The sequence below is a fragment of the Peromyscus maniculatus genome, chromosome 1 (assembly GCF_049852395.1).
Source record: "Peromyscus maniculatus bairdii isolate BWxNUB_F1_BW_parent chromosome 1, HU_Pman_BW_mat_3.1, whole genome shotgun sequence".
NCBI classification, from domain to species: domain Eukaryota; kingdom Metazoa; phylum Chordata; class Mammalia; order Rodentia; family Cricetidae; genus Peromyscus; species Peromyscus maniculatus.
In genome coordinates, this window is record NC_134852.1 from 206455013 (window position 1) to 206482088 (window position 27076).

The 27076-nt window shown below is 43.1% G+C and overlaps 2 protein-coding genes across 3 annotated transcripts in view; one reads left to right on the forward strand and one right to left on the reverse strand.

Moving 5' to 3' along the window:
- Positions 1–11392, reverse strand: Smndc1 (survival motor neuron domain containing 1). 2 transcript variants are annotated; one of them, XM_076563289.1, is made up of 7 exons: positions 11253–11392; positions 10012–10131; positions 7192–7381; positions 5226–5368; positions 4496–4657; positions 2321–2474; positions 1–1221 (listed from the first exon to the last, which is right to left on the reverse strand). In XM_076563289.1, exons 3-7 carry the CDS (start codon positions 7192–7194, stop codon positions 1084–1086), a joined length of 600 nt encoding a protein of 199 aa, XP_076419404.1. In that variant the 5' UTR covers positions 7195–7381; positions 10012–10131; positions 11253–11392; the 3' UTR covers positions 1–1083. The 2 variants fall into 2 exon arrangements, with proteins under 2 accessions (XP_076419404.1, XP_006992374.3); XM_006992312.4 differs by lacking the exon at positions 7192–7381 and having other exon boundaries at positions 11253–11386.
- Positions 10637–27076, forward strand: part of LOC102905636 (uncharacterized) — a 25623-nt gene continuing 9183 nt past the window's right edge. Inside the window, exons 1-4 of the mRNA XM_076563426.1 lie at positions 10637–10666; positions 10785–11867; positions 16013–16075; positions 21206–21286. Coding sequence (XP_076419541.1) covers positions 10637–10666; positions 10785–11513 — 759 coding nt within the window. The 3' untranslated portion in view covers positions 11514–11867; positions 16013–16075; positions 21206–21286. The remainder of the gene's footprint in view (positions 10667–10784; positions 11868–16012; positions 16076–21205; positions 21287–27076) is intronic.

Genomic DNA, 27076 nt, shown 5'->3' on the forward strand with positions numbered 1-27076 from the left:
TTTTAAAAACACTTTATTTATTAAAGTTAAACATACAAAACTGAAATTAACACACACCCTAAAAATTGTCTTCTTCCAGTAACAGGAAGACCCTTTTTCTATCTGTGTTTTTGGCTTAAACTCAACTTGGATAACTGTGGTGCTCACTTATACCAACAAATGCTGGCAACTTGATCTAGTTAATAAAAAGTACAAACTCGGCTACATGAACATAATATACAGGGGAATTATGGTCATATTAATGCACAAGAAATACAGGAAAAATTTAATCATGAAACATTCAGTACTCTTGTTCATTAATTTAGCCTTGGTTTTTTACAAAAATAGTATCTACATTGTATACAGGGCTATACATCAGCTTTTTGTTTTCCCATATAAACATTACACATCCCCAAAATGGTACCACTACTACAAGTGAAAAATCAACAAAAGAAAAAAAAATACAAAACACCAAATAAACACCAGAGAAGGGGAGCGTATCCTAAACATGGTTTGTTTGTTTTTTAATATAAAATTCAAACTCAATGACAAAAAAATACAAGGTGAGTCAATTGTAGAAGTGACCTAACAGGCCCGGGAAACAAGTAATTCAAGGAATAACCTCAAAATAAACTTTGCCATTTATAAATTAACCTATACTCGGGCTTGTCTGGACAATGGCCAGGTTATCAAACTGAAGATGTTTTTAGCAGGCTGGCATTTTGCCATGATGTTCCAATAAAATGATGGGATATGTCAAGTGCAAAGCACCTGAAAACTCCAAATTAGGACTTATAAAATATCTACTTAACATTAGTTAAGTGGGGACCTGAAGTTCAGTAAGTCATCTAAGTGCTGATTTAAGCAGCATCTACCTAGAAAAGTTGTCTTGTTCAACAAACTCTGAGGAACTGTGGTAAGTAGTAATGAAAAGTTAAATGATAGCAGTTATCAAATGTCTTCAAGTTTCATTCTACCAAAGCCAAACAATGACAACAATGTATCTTCCTTACTCATCTAGCAAATAATTTACCTTTAGAAAAATATAAGGATAAAAAGGTAAATGTAAAGCCCTGCAGAGATGAAATCCAACAGTTCTTCTGATTACTGAGGCATCAAATGCCTGACATTGTATTTAGATGTATCTTGATACTGTGTCATAGGCTTGTCAGCAATTCCACAAGTTCCTACTCCAACTTTGCCTGTTACACTTTCTGGCGAAGCAAAAATACTCCTCTTTACCTGGGAACAAAAGGAAAACCATTTTTGATCAGTGTGTGAAAACAAATCTAAACCTTTTTAATGTTAAAATATATTGAAGTTCCAATATTTATAAAACACGTGGCTTTTGTAGAAAATACCACTACATACTAATATAAAGCTACCTGTCTCAAAATGTGAGGTTTTTCACTCCCAAATTCCTATTTAAAGCATGGGCTCTCTATTTTGGTCTAACAGAACTCTGGCTGTAAATGAATTCTATGGTGAAACATGCTCTGGTTCCCTGCCCTCTGCCACACATATGATATACTAACAAACTTTGCCCAAGGATCAGAGGACAGAGCCAGCCTAGATAGAGGCTAGGCAGTGGTGGCACACACCTTTCATCCCAGCACTTGGAAAGCAGAGATCCATCTGGATCTCTGTGAGTTCAAAGCCACCCTGGTCTACATGAGATTAACTCAGTCCAGGAGAGAAACAAGAGCCAGGCAGTGGTGGCACACACCTTTAATCCCAGTTCTTGAGATCTCCTGCCTCTGCTACGGTATTTGAGAAGCACACATGCCTTTAATCCTAGCGCTAGGAAAGAATATGGCTGGGCGGAGAAAGGTATATAAGGCGTGAGGAGACAGGAACTAAGGCCGCCTTTCAGCTGAGAAAGCCCTTTGTGGCTGAAGCCCCTTTGGCTAGAGGCCTTTTCAGCTGGAACTCTTCTGCTGAGGACTCAGAGGCATTAAGTCAGAGGATCGTGGAGCTGGTGAGGTGAGAAGTGGCAGTGCCTTGTTCTTTCAGTATTACCCTACTATCTAGCTCCGGATTTTTTATTAAAAGACCAATTTAGCAATTTGTTACAGAGCAGCTATCTTGACAACAGTGAAAACCAAGCTATGGGTAAGCATCAGGTCATCCTTATATCGAGTATATGAAATCTACAGTTATTTTCTACCCAACAAAGCATACCAAGAGAACTGATAAGCTCATTTTTTATTGCAGAAAGTGACTAATGATTTTGATAAATCAAGAATTGGCCCTTTGGAAAATCCACACTCCTTTCTTACTCTGAAGTCACTTTACCGACAGCTGCACTTTCAGATGAACCCAGTGATGAGGAGGTGCTCACCTGGCCCTTCTTGTTTTTGGAGTAAGCCCTGTTGTTGAACTGCTGCCACTTCACCTTCTGGTCCTCTCTTTCCTGCTCAAGCTCTTTTATTCTCTGCGCTTTTTTCAAAGCTTTTTTCTTTTTATATTCACGTTGCTGGGCAATCATTTCTTTTCTGTGTGGAAAACCCAGACATAAATACCAATAATTAACATTTACAATATGACTTCCTTGTAAGTGTACAATCAAAACTTACATACTAATTTATTAACAAAAGCACAACTTTTCATTAAAAATCAATGCCAAAATCTGGGTGTGGTGGCATGCCTGTAACCCTAGGTGGAAATAGGAGGATCAGAAGTTCAGAGTCCTCCTTGGCAAGCTGGAAGTCAATCTGGGATACACCAGATCCTGTCTTAAAGAAAGAAAAACAGAACTAAAGAGAAATGGCTCAGCATGTAAAGGTATCTGCCACCAAGCCATGCCTCATGAGCTAACCTGAGTTTGACCCTGAGAACCGGAAGGCAGAAGGAAAATCAACCCCTTCAAGTCCTCCTCTAGCCTCTACTCATGCTGTAGTGCACATAAATCCACACAATAAATAAATGTAAAACAGACAACGCCACTCACTGAGTACTAAGACACTTTCTTTTATAAAAGAAGGCCAGAAGTGACCTACTACTTGGGAGATGGAGGCAGATGGATCTGGAATTTAAGTTGTGCCTCTGCTACAGAGTTCAAGGTCAGCATAGGCTGCATGAAACCCAGTCTTACAAACAAATGAAAAAAACAATAAAATCAACATTAATGGCTGGCTAACCCTTTACCAATTTCTAAAAATACAGCTAGTGTACTGTATGCAACACCTGGGATGTAATGCAGATAAACTATTTCATCAATACTGAAGGAAGACAGCACAACCAACACTCTCTGTGATGAACAGCAAAAACCTGGGTTTCCCAAGCTAGGATTCTAAGTAGAACCAGGGCCTAAACTACCAATAACCTCCACTTGCTGACACCAACTGACAAGAAGAAGGGTTTTAAAGAAGGCTAAGTGGTCTTTGACAGAGAAGGCAAGAGTAAAACAATCTGATTTTCTTATTCAGGGAGTTTAAATGCTGGTATTTTTCTAAATTCAACATTTATGTAGCAACTTAAATTTTAATTCTTCCAAAATCATAAACATATTTATTAGACACACACAAATAAACAACAAAAAAGAGAAGACCAGACAGCGGTCTCAGCAGGTTGTGTTTACACACAAATAAGCACTTGGACTCAGAAGTGACTAAGTGTTGACCTTGTCTTCTGCTATCTAATATCTACTTTCTGGTCCCTAGTTTTTAACCCCAAGATTTTGTTACTTCTGTACCTCCCACTTTTTTTTCCCCCCTAAATCAGAACTGCCTCTAGGAAACTTATTGAAAAGTCTAAGAACCGTTACACACTATTTCACAGATCAGGCAGATGTTAGTTTGTTCAACATCAATTAGGGAGACAAGTCAAGCAAAAGTACCTACATAACCAATGTCACAGTGCTTTCATTGCGTACTTTGTTAACCCTTGTTTCTACTGTTAGTTTAGATGTTATTTTCCTAAGGAAACTGTCCTGGTAACCATAGTACCTTTTTTTTGTCCCCTTAAAACTACTGCCATATCCCTTCACAACTTCCACACTGGACTGTTTATGCCCCCCTCCCCCACCCCAAACCTTTTGTGGTACTAGGTTCAAGTATACTAGTTAGGCAAAGGCTCCACACCTAAGCTACATCCCCAGCCCTAGGACACTTCCTTGATTATGTGGTTTTTTTCTAAATACAGATTCAGCAGGGACAAGGCTCAAGGTGGTCTTCACTGTGGTCTAACCTTAGGACCTGACTTACAAAAATAGTGGATGCTCTTAGTGTAGTGCCTCTTTATTGATTACATTAGTATGAACAGTATCCACTTTACCTAGGCACACATACTGACCTGATGTAGCCAATGTTATAATGTTATAACCTCACTCCATGCAGCCTGCATGGATTCTCTTTGCAGATTACTTCAACTACCCAAATGGGAAACCCTAACATGATACATTCAAGTCAGTTACTTAAGCCAGACGTAGTGATTCAGAAGACCGAGGTAAGACTGAGGAGTCCAAGCTAGCCTGTGCACAGTGCGTTGTCTGTCCTGGGAAAAACACGTCACTTACTTTGACATGGGTTTGTTGCCACTGTCCTCTTTAGCCTTCCTTCCTTCTTCTACGGGTTTAAGGTTCAACAATGGTGTCACTTCGGCATTGCCATAACCAGCAAAGGTGATTGCAGCGGTGCCATTTTCTTCGTCTATCTCCTCAATCTCCGCTTCATAACACCTGTAAAGATATCATGGCTGTAAGCAGGTGAGTAAAGATCTAGTACTCAGCCTACAAGACTTATACTGTAGTGACTCAATTATCATGTCTCTAAAATAAACTTCTGCAATCAAATGGCCCTTTTGGCAAAAGAATAACCTGGTATCAAATGCCCTAATTAAAATTTCCACCACAAAAATCTCTTAAACATCTACTCACTGTACTTAATCTCTTTGAGAAAAGCTAATTCTTAAATGATTAATTTCAATGTATGCACCTGAGTGCAATGAGATTACCAGCCATTCACTTTTTAACTTGAGGAGACATCAATTTGGAACATTTAGAAACATTAGAAAACAGTCATTCATCTTTCTTTCCTTTAGGATCCAAACCACTCTTCTCCCAAATTTTAAACTAAACCTAAAATGAAGCTGTGTTAATGGCAACCACCCAAGAATTACACTAGTTTTATAAATCACATTACCGACACAGATGATTGAAATAGGGCAGTCCAAACTGAATAAAAACATCTTACCATTGTATCTTATTAATTCATGTTATAGTTAGAGGGTTGTTTTTCTACACTTACTGTCCATCTTCACTCCAGATTGCCATACATTTGTCCCCTACTTTCCATGAATGAGTGGGCTGAGTAGAAGCAAAACTGTCTGAACTTGCAAGAGTTTCTGAAGGTTGAGTTGACAGAAGATCTTTGGTCAATTCTATAACTTCCTAAAAAAGAAAGCAAAAGCCGTAACACTTGTAATTTAATACTGTCAACTACTTTCTGGTTTTATAATATTAGTAGTTCTCATACCACAAAGCAGTTATGCATGCTACATGTACAGTTCATAGCTACTGAGAAGACTGAGGAACAGCACTAGAGACTAATAGTGAAGCTGTGATCTAAGCCTACACAGGCACCTTCAACTTAACTGTAAAAACCATTAGAAATCACAGTAGACAAGTTTCTGCCGTGACTGACTTCTAAATGCCTTTTGTGACTGAACAGATTTCTCTACAGATGAGAAATAGAGACTGATTTTGATTCAAGGTTACTTTTATAACCATCTTGTATCTTTTATGCAACTAGTTTTATAGGGCATTACTTGGCAGAAATATCAACTGTGTAACCAACATACTTCTCCTCTATGAAGTCCCCAAAACACTGGAAACAGTCTCATTAGCACACAATGTTTCCACTTATACCCATTTCTACTAAAATACTGTAAAGCATAAATAAAAGTAACCAGGAATTTTTCACCCCATTTAAGTACTAATCATCAAGTTAGATTCAAAACTGTCTACACCTATTTATCAAGCACAGTAGCACAGCTTCATTTTAAAGGAAAAAATACAGGTAACCCACAGAAGCAGGTAGTGCTTCTCTGTATGGCAGATACCTTTCTAATTCAGGCTTCTCTGTATTAGTTTGACTGAGTGTGTTAGGGATGGTTAAAAACTTGCCAAAAATATAAACAGGTACTTAATTACTTATCTGCTACATTCTTACTCTAATGCAGACATACATTATCCATTACCTGATTTTCAAAGAATTTGCCTACTAGTTTCCCACGCAGTTGCATTTAAAATATATTCTATGTTTGGGGACAAATATAGCAAAATTAAACTCTTAGTTTCTTCAGGCATCCATTGAGTTATTGTAATAGTTGTTTTGGTTCAGTAGCCAAGGAAAGTTAAATATTAGTCTCCTAAAGATTCTAAATCTTCCTGGCTACTTTTAAAAAACTAGTGTTTGTACCAAAAAAAAAAAAAGAAAGAAAGGAAGAAAGGGGGGGAGAGTATTAAGTACCCGGAGAAAGGTCAGTTTTGTGAATTAAAAAAAAAAAAAAAAAAAAAAAAAAAAAAAAGCCAGTAAGCCTCGGATTTAGTTAAGAACTCAACAGAAAGCTACCTCTAAGGTTTGCCATGTAGACATCTTTTTCTTTTCTAAGTCACGGGAGGTGATGCACGGCTTTATATTCATTAGTTCTGCAACACTAGAGACTGAAACTAGGACCTTGTGCAAACCAGAGAGCGCTTCAAATATTTTTTAATTAGACAATTCTACGTAAATAAAGGAGCATTTCCAATAATAGTAATACAAAAAGAAGAGTAAATTACCCAATTTTGTTCTCAGTTAACCACCTCCAGAGCCAGGACTATAAACAGGCCTGACCTCACAAAGTCTTTGTCATTAAATGCCTGCATCTCCTTCCAGGGATTGTGTTTAAAGCACAAACATGTGTTCTACCTCTGTAAGAAGTCTCAGATTTGAGAGAACATTTCCCCACCACTTTCGAAAGGAAATATATTCAAAGAAAAGAATCCCGAAAAGCTGTGCATAATTTTCAAAATCCTGTGCCATGATGGCCTGTCTTATAAACAACAAAGTACAGAGCATTTACTCCTCAAGTCCTGTAACTCTTGTTATTCCACATGTCCCTCCCAGTAATTTCTAAAGAACCTTCTCAATTTTTGTCTTCACATGTGTCTATGGACCAAAGTATCAGAAAAACTATTTTATGTATGAGGGGGTTCTTGAAGGTACATACCATTAATTACTTTTCCTCCCCCAAGTCTGAGTTCTGAAACTGCTCCTTCATTGACAGATGGGCAGCAGTTACAGTAATCGGCAATTCCAGGAAGCATCAGGAGTTGTGATCTACATATCAGCAGGTCAAAGGGGGTGCACTCAAGCACTCTGCTTACTGAAGGAAGGCGTTTCGGGGATGCAGAGAGCCACTGTAATATATGAGACAAGTGACTTGACCCCTGCCTCCTTTAGAACCAGTTTATTCAGCAATACAGCCCAATAAATTGACCATTTTTGTGATTACTAGAAACTGCCCGGGGAACTAAAGGGCTAGTCTGATTTTACTATACCTACTTTTTCTTCTAAGAGAAAAAACGAATTTTTTATTCTATATGAAAGTCAGAAACATGGAAACCTTACTGAAAAAATAAACATAAGGAATTATGTTTATTTAGGAATTATGTTATTAAGGAAGCCATTATGATGCCCCCCTCAAAAAGAAAATGTAAAAGCCACAAGCTTAATAATCACCCTAAAGATTTAAGTAACAAGACATATGTCCCTAAGAGCAGCAAGTAGGTAAAAGGGAGACCCATACCAAAACAGAAGCTATTTCCTAGTCTCAATGCAAACAACCAGGCTGGAAGCATATATCCGAATATTTTTCTAATTTTACCTAATCTTAAGTGATGATTTCCATCTTTCAATAGTTTTCAGTTCAAACCATACCTAGGTAACCAAAATCAAACTTCTCATAATGGAGTAAGAGGGAAAGAAAAAAAGAAAAAAAAAATGATGAAAATTGGTCAAAGAATTCTATCCTGTCAATATTTATGTTACACTTAAGCTTCTAAATCTGCACCATCCAGAATTTAATCAATGGTAGTTATTTGCCAACAAAAAATGTTAGCTCCTCAGTTACCCTAGCCATATTTCAATTCTTCAGTAGCTATGTGTGGCTAGTGGCTGTGGCACTGAACAGCAGACAAAGAACACAGTTACCATCGCAGAGGCAAGTTCTAACAGACAGTGCTGTTCTAACTGGCTAAAGAAAAACTGTATATAAAGGACTTCAAAGTCGTTATTGCTTTGGGTTTTTTATTGAGACAGTCTCCCTAAGTCACCATGGCTGGCCTGGAACTCTACAGACCAGGTTGGCCTCAAACACATAGAAATCTGCCTGCCTCTGCTTGATTTGCTTTTTGTATTTTGTTGACTTTTCCCCACCCAGTGCTGGGAATTGAACCACAGGGTGTTGTGTATTCTAAGCAGTTACATCCTCAGCCTCCAGATCATTAACTGAGCCCCAGATAAGCCTTTTAGGTAAATACTGTATCTACCATAACGTTCTCCCTATCATACTTTCCATTATAGATTTCATATCAAAATAGCTGAGCCCATACTCTAAGACAATTGACCCTAAAAACATTAAAAAGACCTGGTAATAACGCTGTTGGAAACCCCCCCCCCCCCAGTTCCACACAGACCTCCCACTGCCCAGGAGGCACACAGAAGTGTTGTTCTTCAGAGACAAGGATAGGACTGTTTCTAAGTCAGCAGAGGTCTATGGAGCAGGTTAATTTGCTCTGTCACCTCAGGCAGACTCAGTGCAGGTGAGCAGATCCAGTGAGTAGGGAGGAGACACTGGGTTGTTGTCTACACAAGAGCTGGGGGTAAGAGAGGCTGTTTTCTAAATGCCTCTTCTTACTGAACGGCAAATGCACTCCACAGGCCTGGCTTCCAAGCACTGAAGGCGAGTCTTCTTCAAAGTAAAATTATCCCACATACTTTCTGTTTTTAAAAATAACATTTACACTATTGTAAGTCTAGAATCTGAGTTTGAAAATGTCCAACTCATTTTAAATTACAAATAAGATCTTTCAGACTTTCAAACCTATTAAGCCCTCTCAAGTAAGTTACATTTGAAACTTTGTGGAGGTTTCTGTTTTGAGATAGGGTCTCACTATGTAGCCCTGGATGGCCTGGGACTCAAAGCTCTGCCTACTTCTGCTTCCTGAGTACACTTCCTAAAGGTGTATAAAGCTGGCAAAATCTAATGATATTAATGGCCCTCAAGAAGGTAAAGGGAAGGACTGTTTAGATGGGGCATAGAACAAGCAGAGATCACCAAAACACCATGAAAACTTCTAAAGGTTCAGGTTCAGAATTTTTTTTTTTTTTTTTAGTTTTCTTCGAGACAGGGTTTCTCTGTGTAGCTTTGCGCCTTTCCTGGAACTCACTTGGTAGCCCAGGCTGGCCTCGAACTCACAGAGATCCGCCTGGCTCTGCCTCCCGAGTGCTGGGATTAAGGCGTGTGCCACCACTGCCCGGCTGGCATTTTTCTTAACCTGGTGTTCTGAGAAGCAACAGATACTGAGTTTGTCCTGAAGCCCCAGTGCATGTCCTTACAAGTTTCCTACTTCCTATCCTCCATGAAAAGTTAGATCTCCTTTTCACACCAATTCAACTTAGACAAGGCTCAACAACTACAAAGCCTAGTCTGAAGTTCAAATACTTATGTAACACCTACACAGACAGAATGTTATCTCTGTACACATTTTATGTACACACATTGTGAGTGCTGAAAAATAAGGTCCCATGTTATTTTCAAATAATCCTGTGTCACTAAAAAGGACCTTAATCTGGTTACACATTCCTCCTTTAATAGTGTTACCTTTTCAACTAAGTTTCCTTGTCAAATTTTTAAAAATAAAAGCATGTTGTAAGGAGTACCTTCTTCATGGGTGCTTTGAGTGCCTATGGATTCTGAACAATGCATGTTAAAAAGACAAATATTCTTTTCAAACCACATCAACTACAACTGTCCATCTATACTTACTTGCAAATCCTTCTTCAATTTCAGCAGATCTTCATTTTCTCCGTTTCCAGACAAAGCAGCTTCTACTTGCTGGAGTTGAGCTTTGTAGCTAGCCAACTGTTTTGCTAGATCCTCTGACATCTGAGGGACACGAAAGACCATACAAACTGAGTCAAATATCAAATTACAAAAATGTTCCTCTAACCTGCCTAAATTAATCATTTTTGCTCCCAACTCGAAGTTTTATTCGTCATCATTTTTACTTTCTTCAGATTTAGTCACAAACTTCAAAGGAATAAATTACAAACATGCCAGATAAATTCTATACAAAAAGATCTCCCAGAAAGTCTAAAGGAAAGGAAAGTTCTTTTAACTAACATAGGAAGGCAGTGAGTGTGTGGCTCAACAATACTTTGACATATTCTTTTTTTTTTTCAAGACAGGGTCTCTCTGTATAGCTCTGGCTGTCCTGGATCTCCCTCTGTAGCCCAGGTTGGCCTTGAACTCACAGAGATCCGCCTGGCTCTGCCTCCCCAGTGCTGGGATTAAAGGCGTGCACCACCACTGCCCGGCCAACAGTTGGAAAGGTCAAAATCACAAACATTAGCACGGACGAGCACTTCCAAAGTCAGATAAAACTACACAAATGACTACTTCTACATTCAACTCTCTAAGTGTGCGCAGCTCCTCGGAACACACATACTGTTCACATACAGGCAATCTTAGGAACCCGCCTTTGACAAGCGCAGCTCAATGTCCTAAAAAGTGAGCACCAGCTACACCCTCCCTAAAAGTGGACGCAAACATACGGGTCCGAGGACCATCCCCAGAACATTCCGGCCCACCGGAAGCCTGGAACCCGGGCAGCCACCTCCAGTCTGAAGGGTTCACACAAGGCAAGCGGCTCTCCTCCCAGTGACCCGGCCCCCCGAAGCCCGCCACCATTCTGCCCATCGTTTCAGGCCAGGAGACTCAAAGCCTCTCAGCTTCCATGGAAACTGCGGAGCCCCGCATCCTCACAGTGGACCTCTCGGAACGGCGCGGGCGGCTCCCCGACCCGACGGGTTCCCTGGGACGGCCACGTTCGCCGCCTCGGCCCGGAAGCCTCCCCGCCGGCCAGGGCCGCCCACTCGGGGTGCCAGAGCAGCCGGCTCCACACAGCGCCCGCGCCAGGACCCCGCTGCCAGGCCGGGGCTTTGGGCCTCCGTCTCACGCCAGGCCGCGGCCCGGCGAGGCCTGACCCTCCCGCAGAGGCTCGTTACCTTGGGCGGGGTTGGGGACGGGACGGCGGGCAGGGGTCGGGGACGCGAGCCCAGCGGCGGCAAGGGCAGCTGCAGCAGGGGAAAATACCCACGACGACGAGAAGATTCGGGCGGAGAAGGGAAAACGCCGCCGGCGGCCAGGGGGGAGGGGAGAGAAGCCGGGCTCCGGCAAGAGGGGAAGACAAGGCGAGGGAGCTCTCGCGAGACACACGAACTCTCGCGAAATGGCGCTTGGGTCACGTGACTCCCGGCGTCCTCTAAGCTGCCAGCGTCTGCGGCCTCAGGAGGCAGAGTGGGTGTGGCCTAGCCGGCAGGAAGTGACGTACCTGGGCTGCGCCAGGCGCAGCCGGCAGGCTCGTCTTACGTCAGTTCCGCCTTGTGGTGGGAGCGGCGAGCGGGTGGCTGGGCTGGGTGCGGGCCTCAGGTTCCCGGGGGCGTAGGCTCGCGAGCCTTCCCGGCCAGGCGTGATGAGATGAGGAAGGGATTCGAAAATGGGTCGGGCGTGATGGCGCCCGCGGTCCGCCCCCGGGCAGGCAGGGGCAGGCGGATCTGGAGCTGAGGCCAGTCTGGTCCGCTTAGCGAGTTTCAGGCCAGCCACGACTGCCTGAAGACCTTGTAAGTCAAGAGAAGGGAAGTGTTGTTGTTGTTGTACACGAAATAAACAGCCAATAAGGGTGGATGGAGTGATAGAACGGGAAAAGTGGCTATTCGAGGTGCTTAGACAACACCCATAGACGCTACAAAGCCAAGTGCTGAAAGGGAGGTTGTTTAGAGACAAGGTATCACACACAAGTATGAAGCATCATATCCCACAGATGATTAGTAATTACAGTGAAGAAATCTGGCGTTAACCTACTTACCCAGTGATCAACTTCAGCACCACCAATTGTGAGACAACCTGACTTTATGCACCTCTTGACTGATACACCGTGAGTGACTGTCACCTGTGAAGGACTATAATCAAGCCGTCCAGTTTAAAGGAAATAGATGCACAAAGGAACATGTTGAGTGGCTGTGAGGAAAGAACCACAGGTCCAGAATGTGGATGTTCTATTGACTCAAATTATTCAAGAGTAATGTGGATTTTTGTTTTTGTTTTTAGATTTATTTATTTACTATGTATACAGTGTTCTGCCTGCATGTGTGTTTGCACACCAGAAGAAGCCACCAGATTTCATTACAGATGGTTGTGAGCCACCATGTGGTTGCTGGGAATTGAACTCAGGACCTCTGGAAGAGCGGCCAGTGCTCTTAACCTGAGCCATCTCTCCAGCCTGAGTAAAGTGGTTTTTTAATGGAAAATATTTTCCATCGTCGTGGGCATTTGAACACTTGGTCTCCAGTGCTGTCTGTAGTGGGTTAGAGGTGCTTCCTGGAGAAGCATGCCACTGAAGCAGGCTTTGAGAGTTTAAAGACTTACATGCCACTTCTGGTTTGAGCTCTCTGCTCTGAGCTTGCAGTTTATGATGCCAGCTCTCAACAAACTGCTCCAGCCACCATGCCAGAGGCAGAGGTAGGAGAATCGACAGAAGTTTGGAGACCGCTGGGACTGGTTAGTGTGTTCCAGGTCTGCCAGGGCTACATAGCAAGAGCCTATCTGAAGAACCAACCAACCAAAAAGAGAAATAATAATGTGGTGTGTAAATGTTGACTGGACAGGCCAGGCTAGCGATGTTAGCACAGGTAGTGTGTTCACTGAGAAGCACGAGGTCCTGGCATCACCACCACCCACCCCCACCTACTCGCCACCCATCCCCATCCCCCCAAAAAAACCATATGTGTGGAAATTTGAACAGACAGTATTAGATGATGATTGGATCCACTGTTATATGATGTTAAATTGCTAGTTTTATCAGGTGTGAAATTTATAGTTACTGAGGGAAAGGCCCACGTTTAGATATTAAAATACTATATTACATGGCTGGGTGTGGCGGCACAGGCCTATAATCCCAACACCTGGCGGAGGGAGTTATGAGAAGGAAGCCGAAGCTAGCCTCAGCATTGTAGTGAGTTCAGTTAGCCTAGGCTACATGAGACTCTCAAAGAACAAAAATTATGTAAAATGTTTACACTACTTGTATATCCATATATATGAACATAACATATGTATGAGTGTTCACATGAAATTTAAAAAGCAAAATGTTAGCAGTTACTGAATTTAATAGAGAATGTGTTATAGTTCAGTTCATGGTACTAACCTCAACTTTGCTGTATATTTGACAATTTTCAAAATACAAATATGGGGAAAAGTATTCATAGCCTGGCTAGAATAGATGTTGAATGGTTTTGTGTGTGTGTGTGTGTGTGTGTGTGTGTGTGTGTGTGTGTGTGTGTGCGTGTTGGTAATGATAGAGAATGGAGGAAAACTCTGGGTGATAGCCACTGCTTGTTAAGAACAGATATAATGTGAGATTACAGATGCCCACATGGCCCTTAGAAACAAAAGACAGCAGAAAGTGCTAATCCCATTGGTCGAAAAGAACACCTCTACCACAGTTTAGAGCCAAATTAAATACTGGCCAGGTGGATGGGATCTGGCCAGGTCCATAGCCAGCTTCTTGGGAAATGGTCCCAAATTAAGTTTTGCAGGGGCTTAAAAAGGAAAACCCGTAATTCATTGCATTTCCCATCAGGTCCAATCAGGGACAAGCATACATCCTGATATATTTACTTGCTACATACCTCCCACCCACATGTGATCAAACAGCCAGTGTAGATGAGTCAAACTTGTTTAGGGGAATGAAAACATGTAGCTTGTTACCTCCCATAAATAGTACCCTCCAAGATCTGTAGCATGAATCTTAAAAGTTCTTATTAATGAAATCAAACCTGAGCCAGATATTGGGGTGAACTGGAAGATCAGAGAACCGGAACAAGCCACAGCTACCTCACCTGGCCAGATCCTCAGCTGTTCTTGTTTCCTCAGACTGGAGGCCTCTAAGTCCTCATCCAGAATGGGTCTCAGCTGAACTGCTGCTAGAAACCTGAAAGCTTAACCAGCCAAATGCTTAACCAGGCCAAATGCTTCTAGTTTCTGGTCCTCACGCCTTATATATCTTTCTGCTTTCTGCCTCACTCCCTGGGATTAAAGGCTCACTCTCTGGGATTAAAGGCGTGAGTCACCATGCTTGGCTGTATCCTTGAACAGAAACATGGATTTCTGCCTCTGGAATGCTAGGATTAAAGGCGTGTGCTACCACTGCCTATCCTCTATGTTTAATATTGTAGCTGTTCTGTCTCTGACCCCAGATAAGTTTATTAGGGTGCACAGTATTTTGGGGAACACAATACCACCTTAAAGATCTATCTTTCCTTGGGCAAGGGGCTTGCAGATCAGAAACATTTTTGTTTCATGAATCTCTAAGGCATAGTAATTAAAACTTCAAATGTAACTTTGGCTCTCACAAAAGGATGCGTCAGACATAGCAAGAAAGATGCAAAGAGTGGGAAGAAAAGCATGAGTAAGCCGGTAAAGCGTTACTTAGCCTTGCACTCAGGCAGGAGAGCCAGGTGGGCCTCACTGGCCCACTGCTGTATGCTGGGGCTCTGTGGCTTTCTGCTGTAGCCGTGGCAGTGGTCTTAAAGTGGTCTTTGTTTTTTTAATGTGTACGGGTGTTCTGCTTGCATGTGTCCCTACCATCTGCATACACTGCCCATGGATACCAGAGAGGGCGTTGGATCCCCTGGGACTTGAATTACAGATACTTATAAGCTGTCTGTGTGGGGGCTAGGAATTGAACCCCAGGCCTCTGGAAGAGCACCTAGTGCTCTTAACCGCGGAGCCATCTCCAGCTCCTTAAGATGGCCTTTGAAGGTGGAGTCACTGTATTCCTCTGCTATAGCTTATTTCTCTTAGAACAAAGACAAAAGGGAAAAATACTTCACATAATTTTTACTGCATGATATATAACAGGACAATCAATTTTTTAGAATTATTTGAACTGATCAACCACAAGTGACAGTGGATATGCTTTCTCACATAGAAAGGGAAAAAGGAGCCACTTGACTTTTGTTTTTTAATTTGTGTGTGTGCGCACACGCTTGAGTGTTTGAGTGTGTGTGTTTGGGTGGAAAGGGAGGCACACGAGGCATAGCATACATGTGGAGATCAGAAAGGCCTCAGGCGATAGTCCCGGTCTCCCGCTATGTTTGAGACAGTCTTTTGTTCACTTCGAAGCACCAGTCTTCCTGGCTGGCTTGATAATTTCCAACATTTTCCTGTCCTGGTCTCCCATCTTGTTAGGGAAGCATTGGGATTGAAGATTTGCTACCATGCCCAGCTCCACATAGGTTCTAGGAATCTGAATTCTGGCCATTGTATTTTCATGACAAATGATTTGCCCACTAGGCAAGCAGTTCTCAACCTTTGGGTCACATAGCATATATTTACATTACCATTCATAACAGTAGCAAGATTACAGTTATAAAGTAGCAATGAAAATAATTTTATGGTTGGGGTCACTACAACATGAGGAACTGTATTAAAGAGTCGCAGCATATGAAGGTTGAGAACCACCGCACTAAGCAGTCTCCCAAGACCATAGAAACTCTGATATTTACAAAAACCAAAATGAGCTCCAGAGTTTCACTCTTTAGAGATCAGTAGCCCATAATTTGATATGGCCATATTTAGCTATTTTGGTGAAAATAAAACAATTATGGGTACATTAATACTCAAAAATTCCACTAGGTGGCAGTCAGGATCCAGACATCTATATCTGATACTGATATATTTTTTTTTAATTTTTATTTTTTAACAGTGATGAAGCCATGGTGCAGAAACATTACCAAAGAGAGGTCTGGAGGAAGACGAGGAAAGAAAAGTAAATAACTATACTAACTATGGCCCAATAATAATAATAAACAAGTAACCAAATGATGAAGGACTACACACTACCTGTACTCATCTCTGATTGTAGTTTAATACACAGGTTTTTATGTGTGCTTGTTGTGATCCTTCAATGCATTTATGAATTCTTTCATGAAACCTTTCAGATCACCATGTATGGTTCATACCTTTGCGTTGTTAAAATATACACAGGAACCAGGCAGTGGTGGCAAACACCTTTAATCCCGGCACAGAAGCAGAAGTAGGCAGATCTCTGAGTTCAAGGCCTGTCTGGTCTAATGAGTTCCAGAACAGCCAGGGCTACACAGAGAAACCAAGGCTACACAGAGAAATGTGTGTATGTGAAACGTGGCTCACTTTGAGACCCTAATACATCTAGTACATTTAACACCTATGAGTCATATCTCCTGTAGAGGACCTGAGTTCAGTTCCCCTGCACCCATGGTGGGCAGCTCACAACCATGTATACCCTGATGCCCTCTACCTGGCACCTGCACTTATGTGCACATACCCCCATTCATATAATTAAAGGACTAAATCTTTTTTTAAAAAAAGAAATTGTGAAAGACATCTCCTTTTGTCATGTTTCCTTGAGTTCAAGCTGATGGGGAATGGCTGTCAGCTCCTGCCGATGACGCTGTTTGGTTCACAGCGGTCTCTGGTCTGTGGCTGTGCAGTAGAGGAGCTTGCTTGTGTATAAGCACCTCAGCTACGAAAATTAAGCATTTCCTCTGTTGAAGGATTTTCTTATTTTTAAACATAATTGGTGCTTGCCATCTTTGCTTTGTTTTGTTCTTTTGAGAAGGAGCCTTGATGTGTAGCCCTGGCTGGCCTGGAACTCACTATGTAGACCAAGCTGGCTTTGAACTCCAGAGACCCCCCTGCCTCTGCCTGACTGGGTGCTGAGATTAAATACATGTGCCATCACACCCAGTCTATGGTGGTGATCACTTCCTCTAGCATACCAAAGGCTGTGAGAGTGAGTTTTATGTTTTAAAGGGTGGGGAGCAATCAACTTTGTCTGAAAGCACCTTCTTGGCAGGTAGTAAATGTATGACTGACCATTTATTTAAAAGACTCTAAAACTTTTGTCTGTCTTTGGCTTCCCTTCTGTCCTGTTACCAATGATACTTTTCCTGATTTCTCTTTTTCCAATTTCAGCAGAGGGGACTGCCCCCACGACTCTAGTGAGCCCTAAAGGTCTCTTGCATGCATCCCTTCTCCTGTGCTCCACGATAGGCCATCAGCCTTTCCCACTTGGCCTGATGGTGTGTCCTCCACATTTGGTTGTCAGATTGACCTTCTGGAAACACCTGTTCGAGACATGCTTGCACCTGTTATATCACAGTTTGTGAGCCCAGCACATAGGCCATCAGTGATGTGGCCATGGGTTTAGCACACACAGGCCGTGTACTCCATTTGCAAGCCTACCCTGTCCCTTTGTGTCTTCCTACCTTTGCCTCTGATGTGTATTCTACCTCATATGCCTGGAAGAATGTCTTGAAATTTAGATGGACAAGGAATCCAGTGCACTGAGCTTCAAAGCTTGAGTTCCCACTCTGCTCCCTTGGGCATTTACATTTATTACAAGCACACTCAGTTATCAGTAGTAGAAGCAGGCCCCTCTACGCCTCATCTGTGGGGTAGTAATCACACTCCATTCTCTCAGCCCCTGTGAGTTCGAGGCCAACCTGGTCTAAAGAGCGAGATCCAGGACAGGAACCAAAACTACACAGAGAAACCCTGTCTTGAAAAACAAAACAGACAAAAAAATGTTGAAAAAACATGACTGGTGTGGTACATGACTGGTTTGGTTTGAATGCCCCCACCAAAACTTGTGTTGACATTCAATTCGCACTGTGTGGGGCCAGATGAACCTTGGACAATGATTAGGTTGTGAGGATTCTACCCTTGTGAATTAATGAACTACTGAGTTCTCTCTCCACTTGGTCTGTTGTAGAAGCCAGTTTGGCCCTCTCCATTGGATGAGCCCTTCTTACCATGTGATGCTTTGTTTCGCATCAGGATTCTGCAGAATCCCACTAAGACCAGCACCTACTCAGGCCCTTGAAGTCGGCCCTCCCACGCTCCAGAACCGTGGGGTTAATACACTGTCACCCTTTGTAAATCTCCAAGTCTGTATTGTTGAGTTAGGTAGCAGCAAGAACAGACTGAGGAAGGCTGGAGAGAAGGCTCAGTGGGTAAAAGTGCTCACTGTCAAGAATGAAGCCCCAAGTTCAGATCTCCAGCGTCCACATGGCCACACACATCTGTAACCCCAGCAGTGGAGGCGAGGGAGGAAAGCAAGAGGTCAGATCGCTGGGACTTGCTGGCCACCAGCTTAGCTGAAAACCTGTGAGCTCCAGAGTCCCTGTGTCAAGAGAATAACCCAGTGCACATGCACACACATCATACCACATGACACCACACACACACACACACACACACACACACATAAAAAACAGATTGTTGAAGACAAGTCAGAATCATGAGAATATATTTGTAATAAAAATTACTAACTGTAGGCCAGGCATGCTGGTACACACCTTTAATCCCAGTACTATGGAGGGAGAGGCACATGGATCTCTATGAGTTTGAGACCAGCCTGGTCTACATAGTGAGTTGCTGTCTCAAAAATTTTGCTAACCATAATAGTGTTAATTTAAATTTTTTATATAACAATAAGAACCTCAAATGGCCAAAAAACATGAAAAAATACTCAAATTTATACATAATCAATGCCATTCCAGCCAAAATATCATCCTCCAAATGGGAGAAGGTATGAATGGCAACATACAGACCCTAATGAGAGTACATGGGGCTGTGGTGGTTTTGTGCTCCCCAAAATATTGTGAACTCTAATAAATTTATCTGGGGTCAGAGAACAGACAGCCACTAGATACAAAGGCTAGAAAATGGTGGCACTCACACCTTTAATCCTAGCATTCCAGAGATAGAAATCCCTCTGGATCTCTGTGAGTTCAAGGCCACATTGGAAATAGCCAAGCATGGTGACACACGCCTTTAATCCCAGAAAGCCAGCCTTTAATCCCAGGGAGTGGTGGTAGAAAGCAAAAAGATATATAAGGCGTGAGGACCAGAAACTAGAAGATTTTGGCTGGTTAAGCATTCAGGCTTTTGAGCAGTAATTCAGCTGAGACCCATTCTGGATGAGGACTCAGAGGCTTCCAGTCTGAGGAAACAGGACCAGCTGAGGAATTGGCAAGGTGAGATAGCTGTGGCTTGTTCTATCTCTCTGATCTACCAGCATTGACCCCAATAACTGGCCTCGGGTTTGCTTTTATTAATAAGAACTTTTAAGATTCCTGCTACATGGGGCTCTAGAGAGCATGTTGATATTAACTAGTGAAGCTGAAGGGACCCAGAAATTGTACTCTACAACATTCTTGTCTATGTAATAAGGAGGCTCATAGAACTTATTACTCTCTTGATTTTAAAAACAAACAGCCTGAGTGATGTCTTCAGAAGAATAGAAGAGAAGGTGTGGTGTATTTATTCACTGTCTTCTTGATACCAAAATGAATGAAAATGAATAAACCAGAGGCTCATTTATCAACGTAGTTAAATGTCAACAGTGTTCAGCATAAAGACCAATTGCAGGGGAATGCATGCAGTAAGAGACCACGTGTGTAAAGTCATGCAATAGTAATTTATATTCTAATGAAAGTAAAAGACTAAGCATGAGAACGAAAACTCCCGAATTTGGAATAGTGGCTGTCTCCAGGGAAATGAATGGACATGGGACAGGGAGACGGCAATACAGGCAGCTTTTCACTCTGCCTCTCACAGGTATATGTGTGAGTGCATGTCCGTACATCTGCCTAACACGCACAAGGGGTGTGTGTGTGTGTACATACAACTGCCTAACATGCACAGGGAGTGTGTGTACCCTTGTGCACATACATCTGCCTAGCATGTTTAAGAGGAGGACTATCTTACTAGAATCTTCATCGTTATTTACCTAAAACATGTGAGTTCTAAATAAAGCCTTTCCCTAGATTGTAGGAAAAGGCACCCCTCCAGCAGATGTCCCCACCCCATATGCTGTATGTACTACAGTAGACAACCACACTCTGCTCCAGGTCCTGTGACTTGAGGACAGAAGGCTCCTGTTGGTCAGGAGGTGGCCTACAGGACATAGTCAGGACAGCCGTATGTAGCAGCCCTGACTGCAGCAAGCAGGCTGAGCCCTATTCTCTCCTTTTTGCCTCAGAGTCAAAACCCGAACTCTCCTCTGAGCTCATCACATCCAGTCTTGCCTCTACTCAGTGTGTTCTCAGGGCTTCAGCCTTGACTCCTATCTCACCCTTTCTTCCAGCCTCTGACTCTAAGTTCCTGCCGGACGTCACTTCATAGCCAGCTGTGGTCTGGCTTCTTCTGCTGCATCACCAAAATAATGTCACACTCAAAGTCACCAGTTCACTTAACTCCCCACGGCAGAAAGCCACTGCAGAAAGCCACCTCGGCCAATGTTCTGAATATTTTACATCTTCCTTTTGGATTGTGGTTTCTGTGACATTAATCTCTCCTAGACCTTTGGCTGTGGGGCTTCTGTCCATATTATAAGACCTAGTTCCACTGGGTGTTGGTGGCGCACACCTTTAATCCCAGCACTCAGGAGGCAGAGGCAGGTGGAGCTCTGTGAGTTCGAGGCCAGCCTGGTCTATAGCATGAGTTCTGGAACAGCCATGGCTGTTACATAGGGACTGTCTCAGGGGAAAAAAAGACCTTTTTCCTCCCTCACCAGGGGTCTCTGTCTCTGTCTGCCTGTCTCTCTGTCTGTCTATCTCTCTATCTTTCTGTCTGTCTCTCTTCCCATCCCTTCTTTCTTAGACAAGATTTCTCTCTCTCTCTCTCTCTCTCTCTCTCTCTCTCTCTCTCTCTCTCTCTCTCTCGATATATATATATATATCCCTGGTTGGCCTAGAACTTGCTATGTAGATTATGGTAGCCTTGAACTCACAGAGATCTATCTGCCTTGAGAGTGCTAACCTTAAAGGTTATTTAATAAAATAAAATTTAATAAAAGGTCATTTAATAAAAAAAATACTTACTGAACACCTAAGCTCTGCTCTTTTCTCAGGTCTGAGGCACAGCGTTGGAAAGGCCATATCTCAGAGATCTTACACTTCATGAGGGGAGAAACCAAAAGTTTTAAAAACAGGTCTGTAATCATTAGCAAACAAGTGTCATAGAGAAAAATGAAACTGTAGTAAGAGAGGGAGAGGTTGTAGAAAAGGAGCAAATAGGCTATATTCATTTTATAGCAAATAGGAAAGTCTCATCCAAACAATGACTGGGGATGAGACTTGGGTAAGAATTAAGAGCCAAGTGGCTGCTGGTGAAGGGCCAGCCTGTGCAGGAAGGTCAGCCCATGCAAAGCTGGGAGGTAAGAGTGCTGGCTTCTGATAGGTCAGTTTTGAAAGGCCTGTGATCAAATGGAAGTCAGAGCACATGGGGAAGATGGTAGATGGATGGTGGGTGGATGGACAGATGGATGGACGGATACAGACAGATAGAAAGATACTTGAGGAAGAGCAGGTATGCTGGAAGTGGGAAGTAGGAGAAAGAGAGACAATCCAAGGTTTAGCTTAGTCCTGGCTAGATTAAGTGTGTGGTAGCTACTAGAAGTAAGTAGAAATATAAAGTAGGATTGAATTTATCCAACAAATATTTATTGAGAACCTGGAATCCTATGTTTGTTAACAACAGAGTGGCTCATACTGGTTTAACTTTTCTGCAGATAACAACAGTGAACTCTGGAGGAGAAAATAATCCCAAGAAATCGAAGAGTAGACAGATAAGAAACAGGGAGTTGACATGTGAAGTAAAGGCAGGGCCTGGAGCCAGAGATGGCTGGTGAGGTTCAGATAGGCAAACAGGTGGCTGGTCAGCAGTTGAATAGTGCATGTCCACGGTGGGAGAGTGAGCTGAGCCGAAGCCCCGGAGACAGTCAGGAGTCCTCCGTCCTTGGTTTGCACATAGCTATGTCAGGTGGTGGGTTGGCGTGGGATCTGCTGTTGCAAGGTTAGGTGTCTGTCACTTTATGGGGCCCAGGTGATGGAGTTACTAACACTTTTCTTGGTGTCACTTCCAATAAGTTTCAAAATATGATTTTAATAGACTCATGGTGTGCCTACAATCTCAGTTCATCTGGTGGCTCCCTTTCTACTCCCAGGAATGAGTCACTGATCAATCACCCTGTGCCTGCTTGGCGGCACATGACAGATGGTACAATTTCTGGCTTCACCTAGGAATTCAGTCGCCTTGCTCACTCAAAGTGGAATCAAAAGCTGCTGTGGGATGGTCTGTATGTCAAATTGCTCTGATTGGTCAATAAATAAGCCACTGATTGGCCAGTGGCCAGGCAGGAAGTAGGTAGGACAAGGAGAGAGGAGAATTCTGGGAAGCGGAAGGCTGAGGCGGAGAGACACTGCAGCCGCTGCCATGACCAGCAGCATGTGAAGACGCCGGTAAGCCACCAGCCACGTGGCAAGGTATAGATTTATGGAAATAGATTAATTTAAGCTAAAAGAACAGTTAGCAAGAAGCCTGCCACGGCCATACAGTTTGTAAGCAATATAAGTCTCTGTGTTTACTTGGTTGGGTCTGAGCGGCTGTGGGACTGGCGGGTGACAAAGATTTGTCCTGACTGTGGGCAAAGCAGGAAAACTCTAGCTACAAAAAGCTGCTTGTAAAATGGAGCCTCTTAGGGCAGGGCACAGCCTGAAAAACCACTGTGTGTATAATATGGAGTAACTTAGAGTCAGACATCACCTGATCCCAACATTAACTGTTCAGTAAAACAAATTTGAAGCTCTTCAGAAGAATGTTAAAGGAAACTGTAGTCTATATATTAATCATGATGTGGAGATCACAATCTTTTTGTTTTGTTTTGTTTTTGTTGTTGTTGTTTTGTTTGTTTGTTTTTTGAGACAGAGTTTCCCTGTGTAGCCCTGGCTGTCATGGAACTCACTCTGGAGACCTGACTGGTCTCAAACTCACAGAGATCCATCTGGCTCTGCCTCCCAAGTGCTGGGATTAAAGGTGTGCACCACCACCGCCTGCCTTAGAATTATTTTAAAGTAACTACAGTAAACCAGATGGTGAAGGTGCATACCTTTAATCCCGGCCCTTGGAAAACAGAGGCAGGAAGGTCTCTATGAATTTGAGGCCAGCCTGGTTTACAGAGTGAGATCCAGGACAGCCAGTGCCACACAGAGAAACCCTGTCTTGAAAAACCAAATAAATAAGTAAATAAATAAAATAGCCACAGCAGCTCTGCTCAAAAACATGAATGAAACTATGTTCATCGCTACTGAACAAGGGAACTTCTGCAGAAGATCAGAACTTAAAAAAAGAAAAGAAATTCTAGAAGCAAAAACAGACTTAAGTTTTGGCAGTTTAGTGTGCCATGGAAGGTCCTTCCAGCTCAGCCCTGCCAATACTCCCAGCCTCAGCCACACCCCTGGGCTTCTTAGTGTCACCCTCTGTGGCTGTGCTAATGTTGATCAGCTTTTCTTTTCCCCTTGTTTTTCTGACTAATCTGTACTCACCCCTCAGCTCAAGAATCATGTCATTTTGGAAAGTACTCCCGAGGTGCCACCCTGGGAGTCCGTGTCCTCGCTGCCCCTCTTGGCTGAGGCTGTGATGTCCCTCACTTGCTCGCTCCTGCTGTGTCTGGTGTTCTGTTACCCTCTCCAGTGGTGTTCCTTTAGGTCGTGTTCATCTGTGGTGCTTCCAAACATGGCAGACAGAAGGTGATGGAGTTTGCTGAATGTGTGAGTCTAACAGAGATGGAACTGGCCCCCAGAAGGAACCTCTCCAGTTCTTAGCCACTAACTTCTGCTACCATAATCCTTCCCAGATCAAAATGCCCAGGTGAGAAAACCAGAAAAGAACCTGGACCTGCAGCCTAGAGAGGGGAGCCTTGCACATGTGCTTAGGAATTTCTTCAGTTCCTTCCCTTCTTTCCCACTTCCTCCCGATGACAGCCGACTCTCACAGAGATTAGGTTATGTCCCTTACTTGAAAGATACTCACATGGTTTCTTTTTATTTCCGAAGCTAATTGTCCCTCCAGTGCTCTCTGTAGTTTCCTTTTGACTAAGAGTTCTTACTTCATACATAATGCAAGCAAGGATCTTGAAATGTGGGAGAGACTCTATTCCTCTAGGTCAGTGGTTCTCAACCTTCCTAATGCTGTGACTCTTGAATACAGCTCCTCATGTTGTGGTGACCCCCAACCACAAACTTATTCTAGTAGTAACTTTGCTGCTGTTATGAATCATAATGTAAAAATCTGATATGCAGATGGTCTTAGGTGACCCCTGAGCATTCAACAACCCACAGGGGTCACGACCCACAGGTTGAGAACTACTGCTCTATCAAGTCCAGCCCATGCCACACACGGAGTGCCGGTTGTCACTCTTGTCTTTCTTAGCTGCAGGCAGACCCCTTCGTGGTTCACTAACCTGCAATTTATTATCTGCCACAGTAGCACCAACACAGCTAAGCCAAGGACGGAAGTCAGTTGCCAAGAACAGTGAGTAATGGTGGAGCTCAAAAAATCAATATCTGTCCACATATTTCTATGAATGGGGCGCATCCATCAAAATGAGTGGGTGACATTTGTCCCAGCCTAGCTGACATGAATCACTTTCAGTGTTATCGGCAAAGCTGGTCCCTGCCTGGTGGTTGGCATGCTCACTCACTGATGGGATCTCTGATCCGAGTCTGAACTAACTGAATCCTAAAGTGGAATCCAGGCACTAACGATGTACCAATGCCCCACACTCTCAGGTTGTTCCCAGCATCCTTCCTAATCACTTCTGTAGCCTTCTGGTTTTGACTGTTTATCTTTGTTGGTCATGCCTCCTAGTCTGAGAAGTGATTGGGTAGCATGCAGAGGTAACCTCACGGGGTTTTTCCACTCAGTGGATGGGATTTTAGAAACATGGGTGTGTGAAAGCCCCGGGTTGCCTTTTAAAACCCCCTTGTGCTCAAAGAGGAAGCTTAGTGAACAGTTTCACCAAAGCGTCAGGAATCTCAGAGAATGCTGAGTCACTGGGCTCTGGAAATGAACCTCAGTTTCTCTAGTTGTTGGTTCAAGATGAACAAACTTCCCTTTCCCATGAACTAATATGCCAACGAGCCAGAGATCAGCTCGTCCTCTGACACAGATAACAGAGGAATGTGACAAACGTTCCATCTCTTCCCTCCCTACTCATACTGTGTCTTTCTGGCGACACACTCCCCTGTGTCTTGCTCACTTCTGCGGTCCCGCCGTCTCCAAGCTCCTTCCTCTGTATTTGCCCAGTGGGGAGCTTTTCCTCTGAACTCCTTGAACATCTCTCAAAATCTCTTCATTGAGATTTGCTGTAGATGTTTCAGGGACTGTACTAGCTCCCACGTGCACACCCATTGGATGGTGCTGCCTAGCTGGCAGCAGAACCCCAGTGTGGCTCTTCCAAACCACGAATGTCCAGCCCCCATCACTCCGGAGAGTGATTTGGACTACCCACCGGGAGGAGAACCACTGCTTTTCTGTCACCGGGTGGATCACCCTACTTAACTACAGACATGCCAAACAAACCAACCTGGATCTCTAGATGTAATTCTAAACGGTCTTATTAAATAAGAAACACAGAGCCAAATAAAGAGTTAAAAGCCCAGAGATCAGACCAGTAGCCAAGAGCTAAGACCACCTTATCTTACCACTTGCTGCTGTCCTTCCCCTCAGAGAGAGACCTTCTTCCTGTGTCCTGCCTTTTTATTGACTTCCTGTTCTGTCTTCTCATTGGCTCTAAACCCAACCACATGACTTCCTCATCACTGCTTATCCATACAGACCTCCAGGCCTCTGTGGTTGGTACTGGGGTCACCATGCTGGCTGTGTCCTTGAACACACAGAGACTCTGCCTGCCATGTGATCGGATTAAGGGCATGTACTACCACTGCCAGACTTCTGCTTAATGATCTCCAGGCAACTTTATTTATTAACATACAAATAAAATCACATTTCAGCACAAATAAAATATCACCATACGGGTCCTAAATGGTGACTTGAGCAAACACCTGGGCTGTCTAAATTTGGCTGTCTTTTTGTAGGTGCTAATGCCAAGTTGATTACATTAGTCCTGTTACTTGTAGCCAAAATGTCTTCCTGGCTACCTTTTCTCCCATTCCTCTTATTTCAGGTGTTAACTGAAAGTGTTCTGCTTGAGAAAGACATGAATGAATGAATGAATGAATGAATGAATGAATGAATGAATGAATGAATTCAGTCATTGAGTGTGTCAGTATACTGAGGACTGAGGCTATCGTATTGACTGAATAAGGTCCCCGTCCCTGTAGATTCTATGTTCTTGTGAGAATAAAACTTCTCTTGAAGGTCAGATTAGCAACTTCTCTAGATAGATAAGTTTATGTCTCTCCAATTACAAGTAGGTCCCACCAGTATGAGAGGTTAGAATAGGAACCCTCGGGCCACAGGCTCGCTGTTCAGGAATTCCCCTGACTATCAGGATAACTTTCTTTAGTCAAAGAAAAAGGAAATGGCAACTGAGAGCTTGAAGAAAACTTTGTCTCCTGAGTTTATGACTCAGGAAAAGCTACAGTGTGCCTGAGGCAACATCTCTGTTCCCAGACCTAAGACAAGGAACTGTGGAACAGATTGGGGGCCACAACATGAAAGAGTTAAAAAAAACTTTGTTTCTTTTTACTTCACTTATGTTATTTTAATGTTTTGAGACAGGGTCATGTCAATGAGGTTGGCCTTTAACTCACTATGTAGCCAAGGCTGGTCTTGAACTCCTAATTTTCCTGCCTCTGTTTCTTAAGTACTGGGATTACAGGCTTATGCTACTACTACACCTGACTCTGGAAAACCTCAGATTTAATAAATGAGTGACACTGGGAGCAAAGGAAACTATTGGCCAGTCAGTGTTGATATT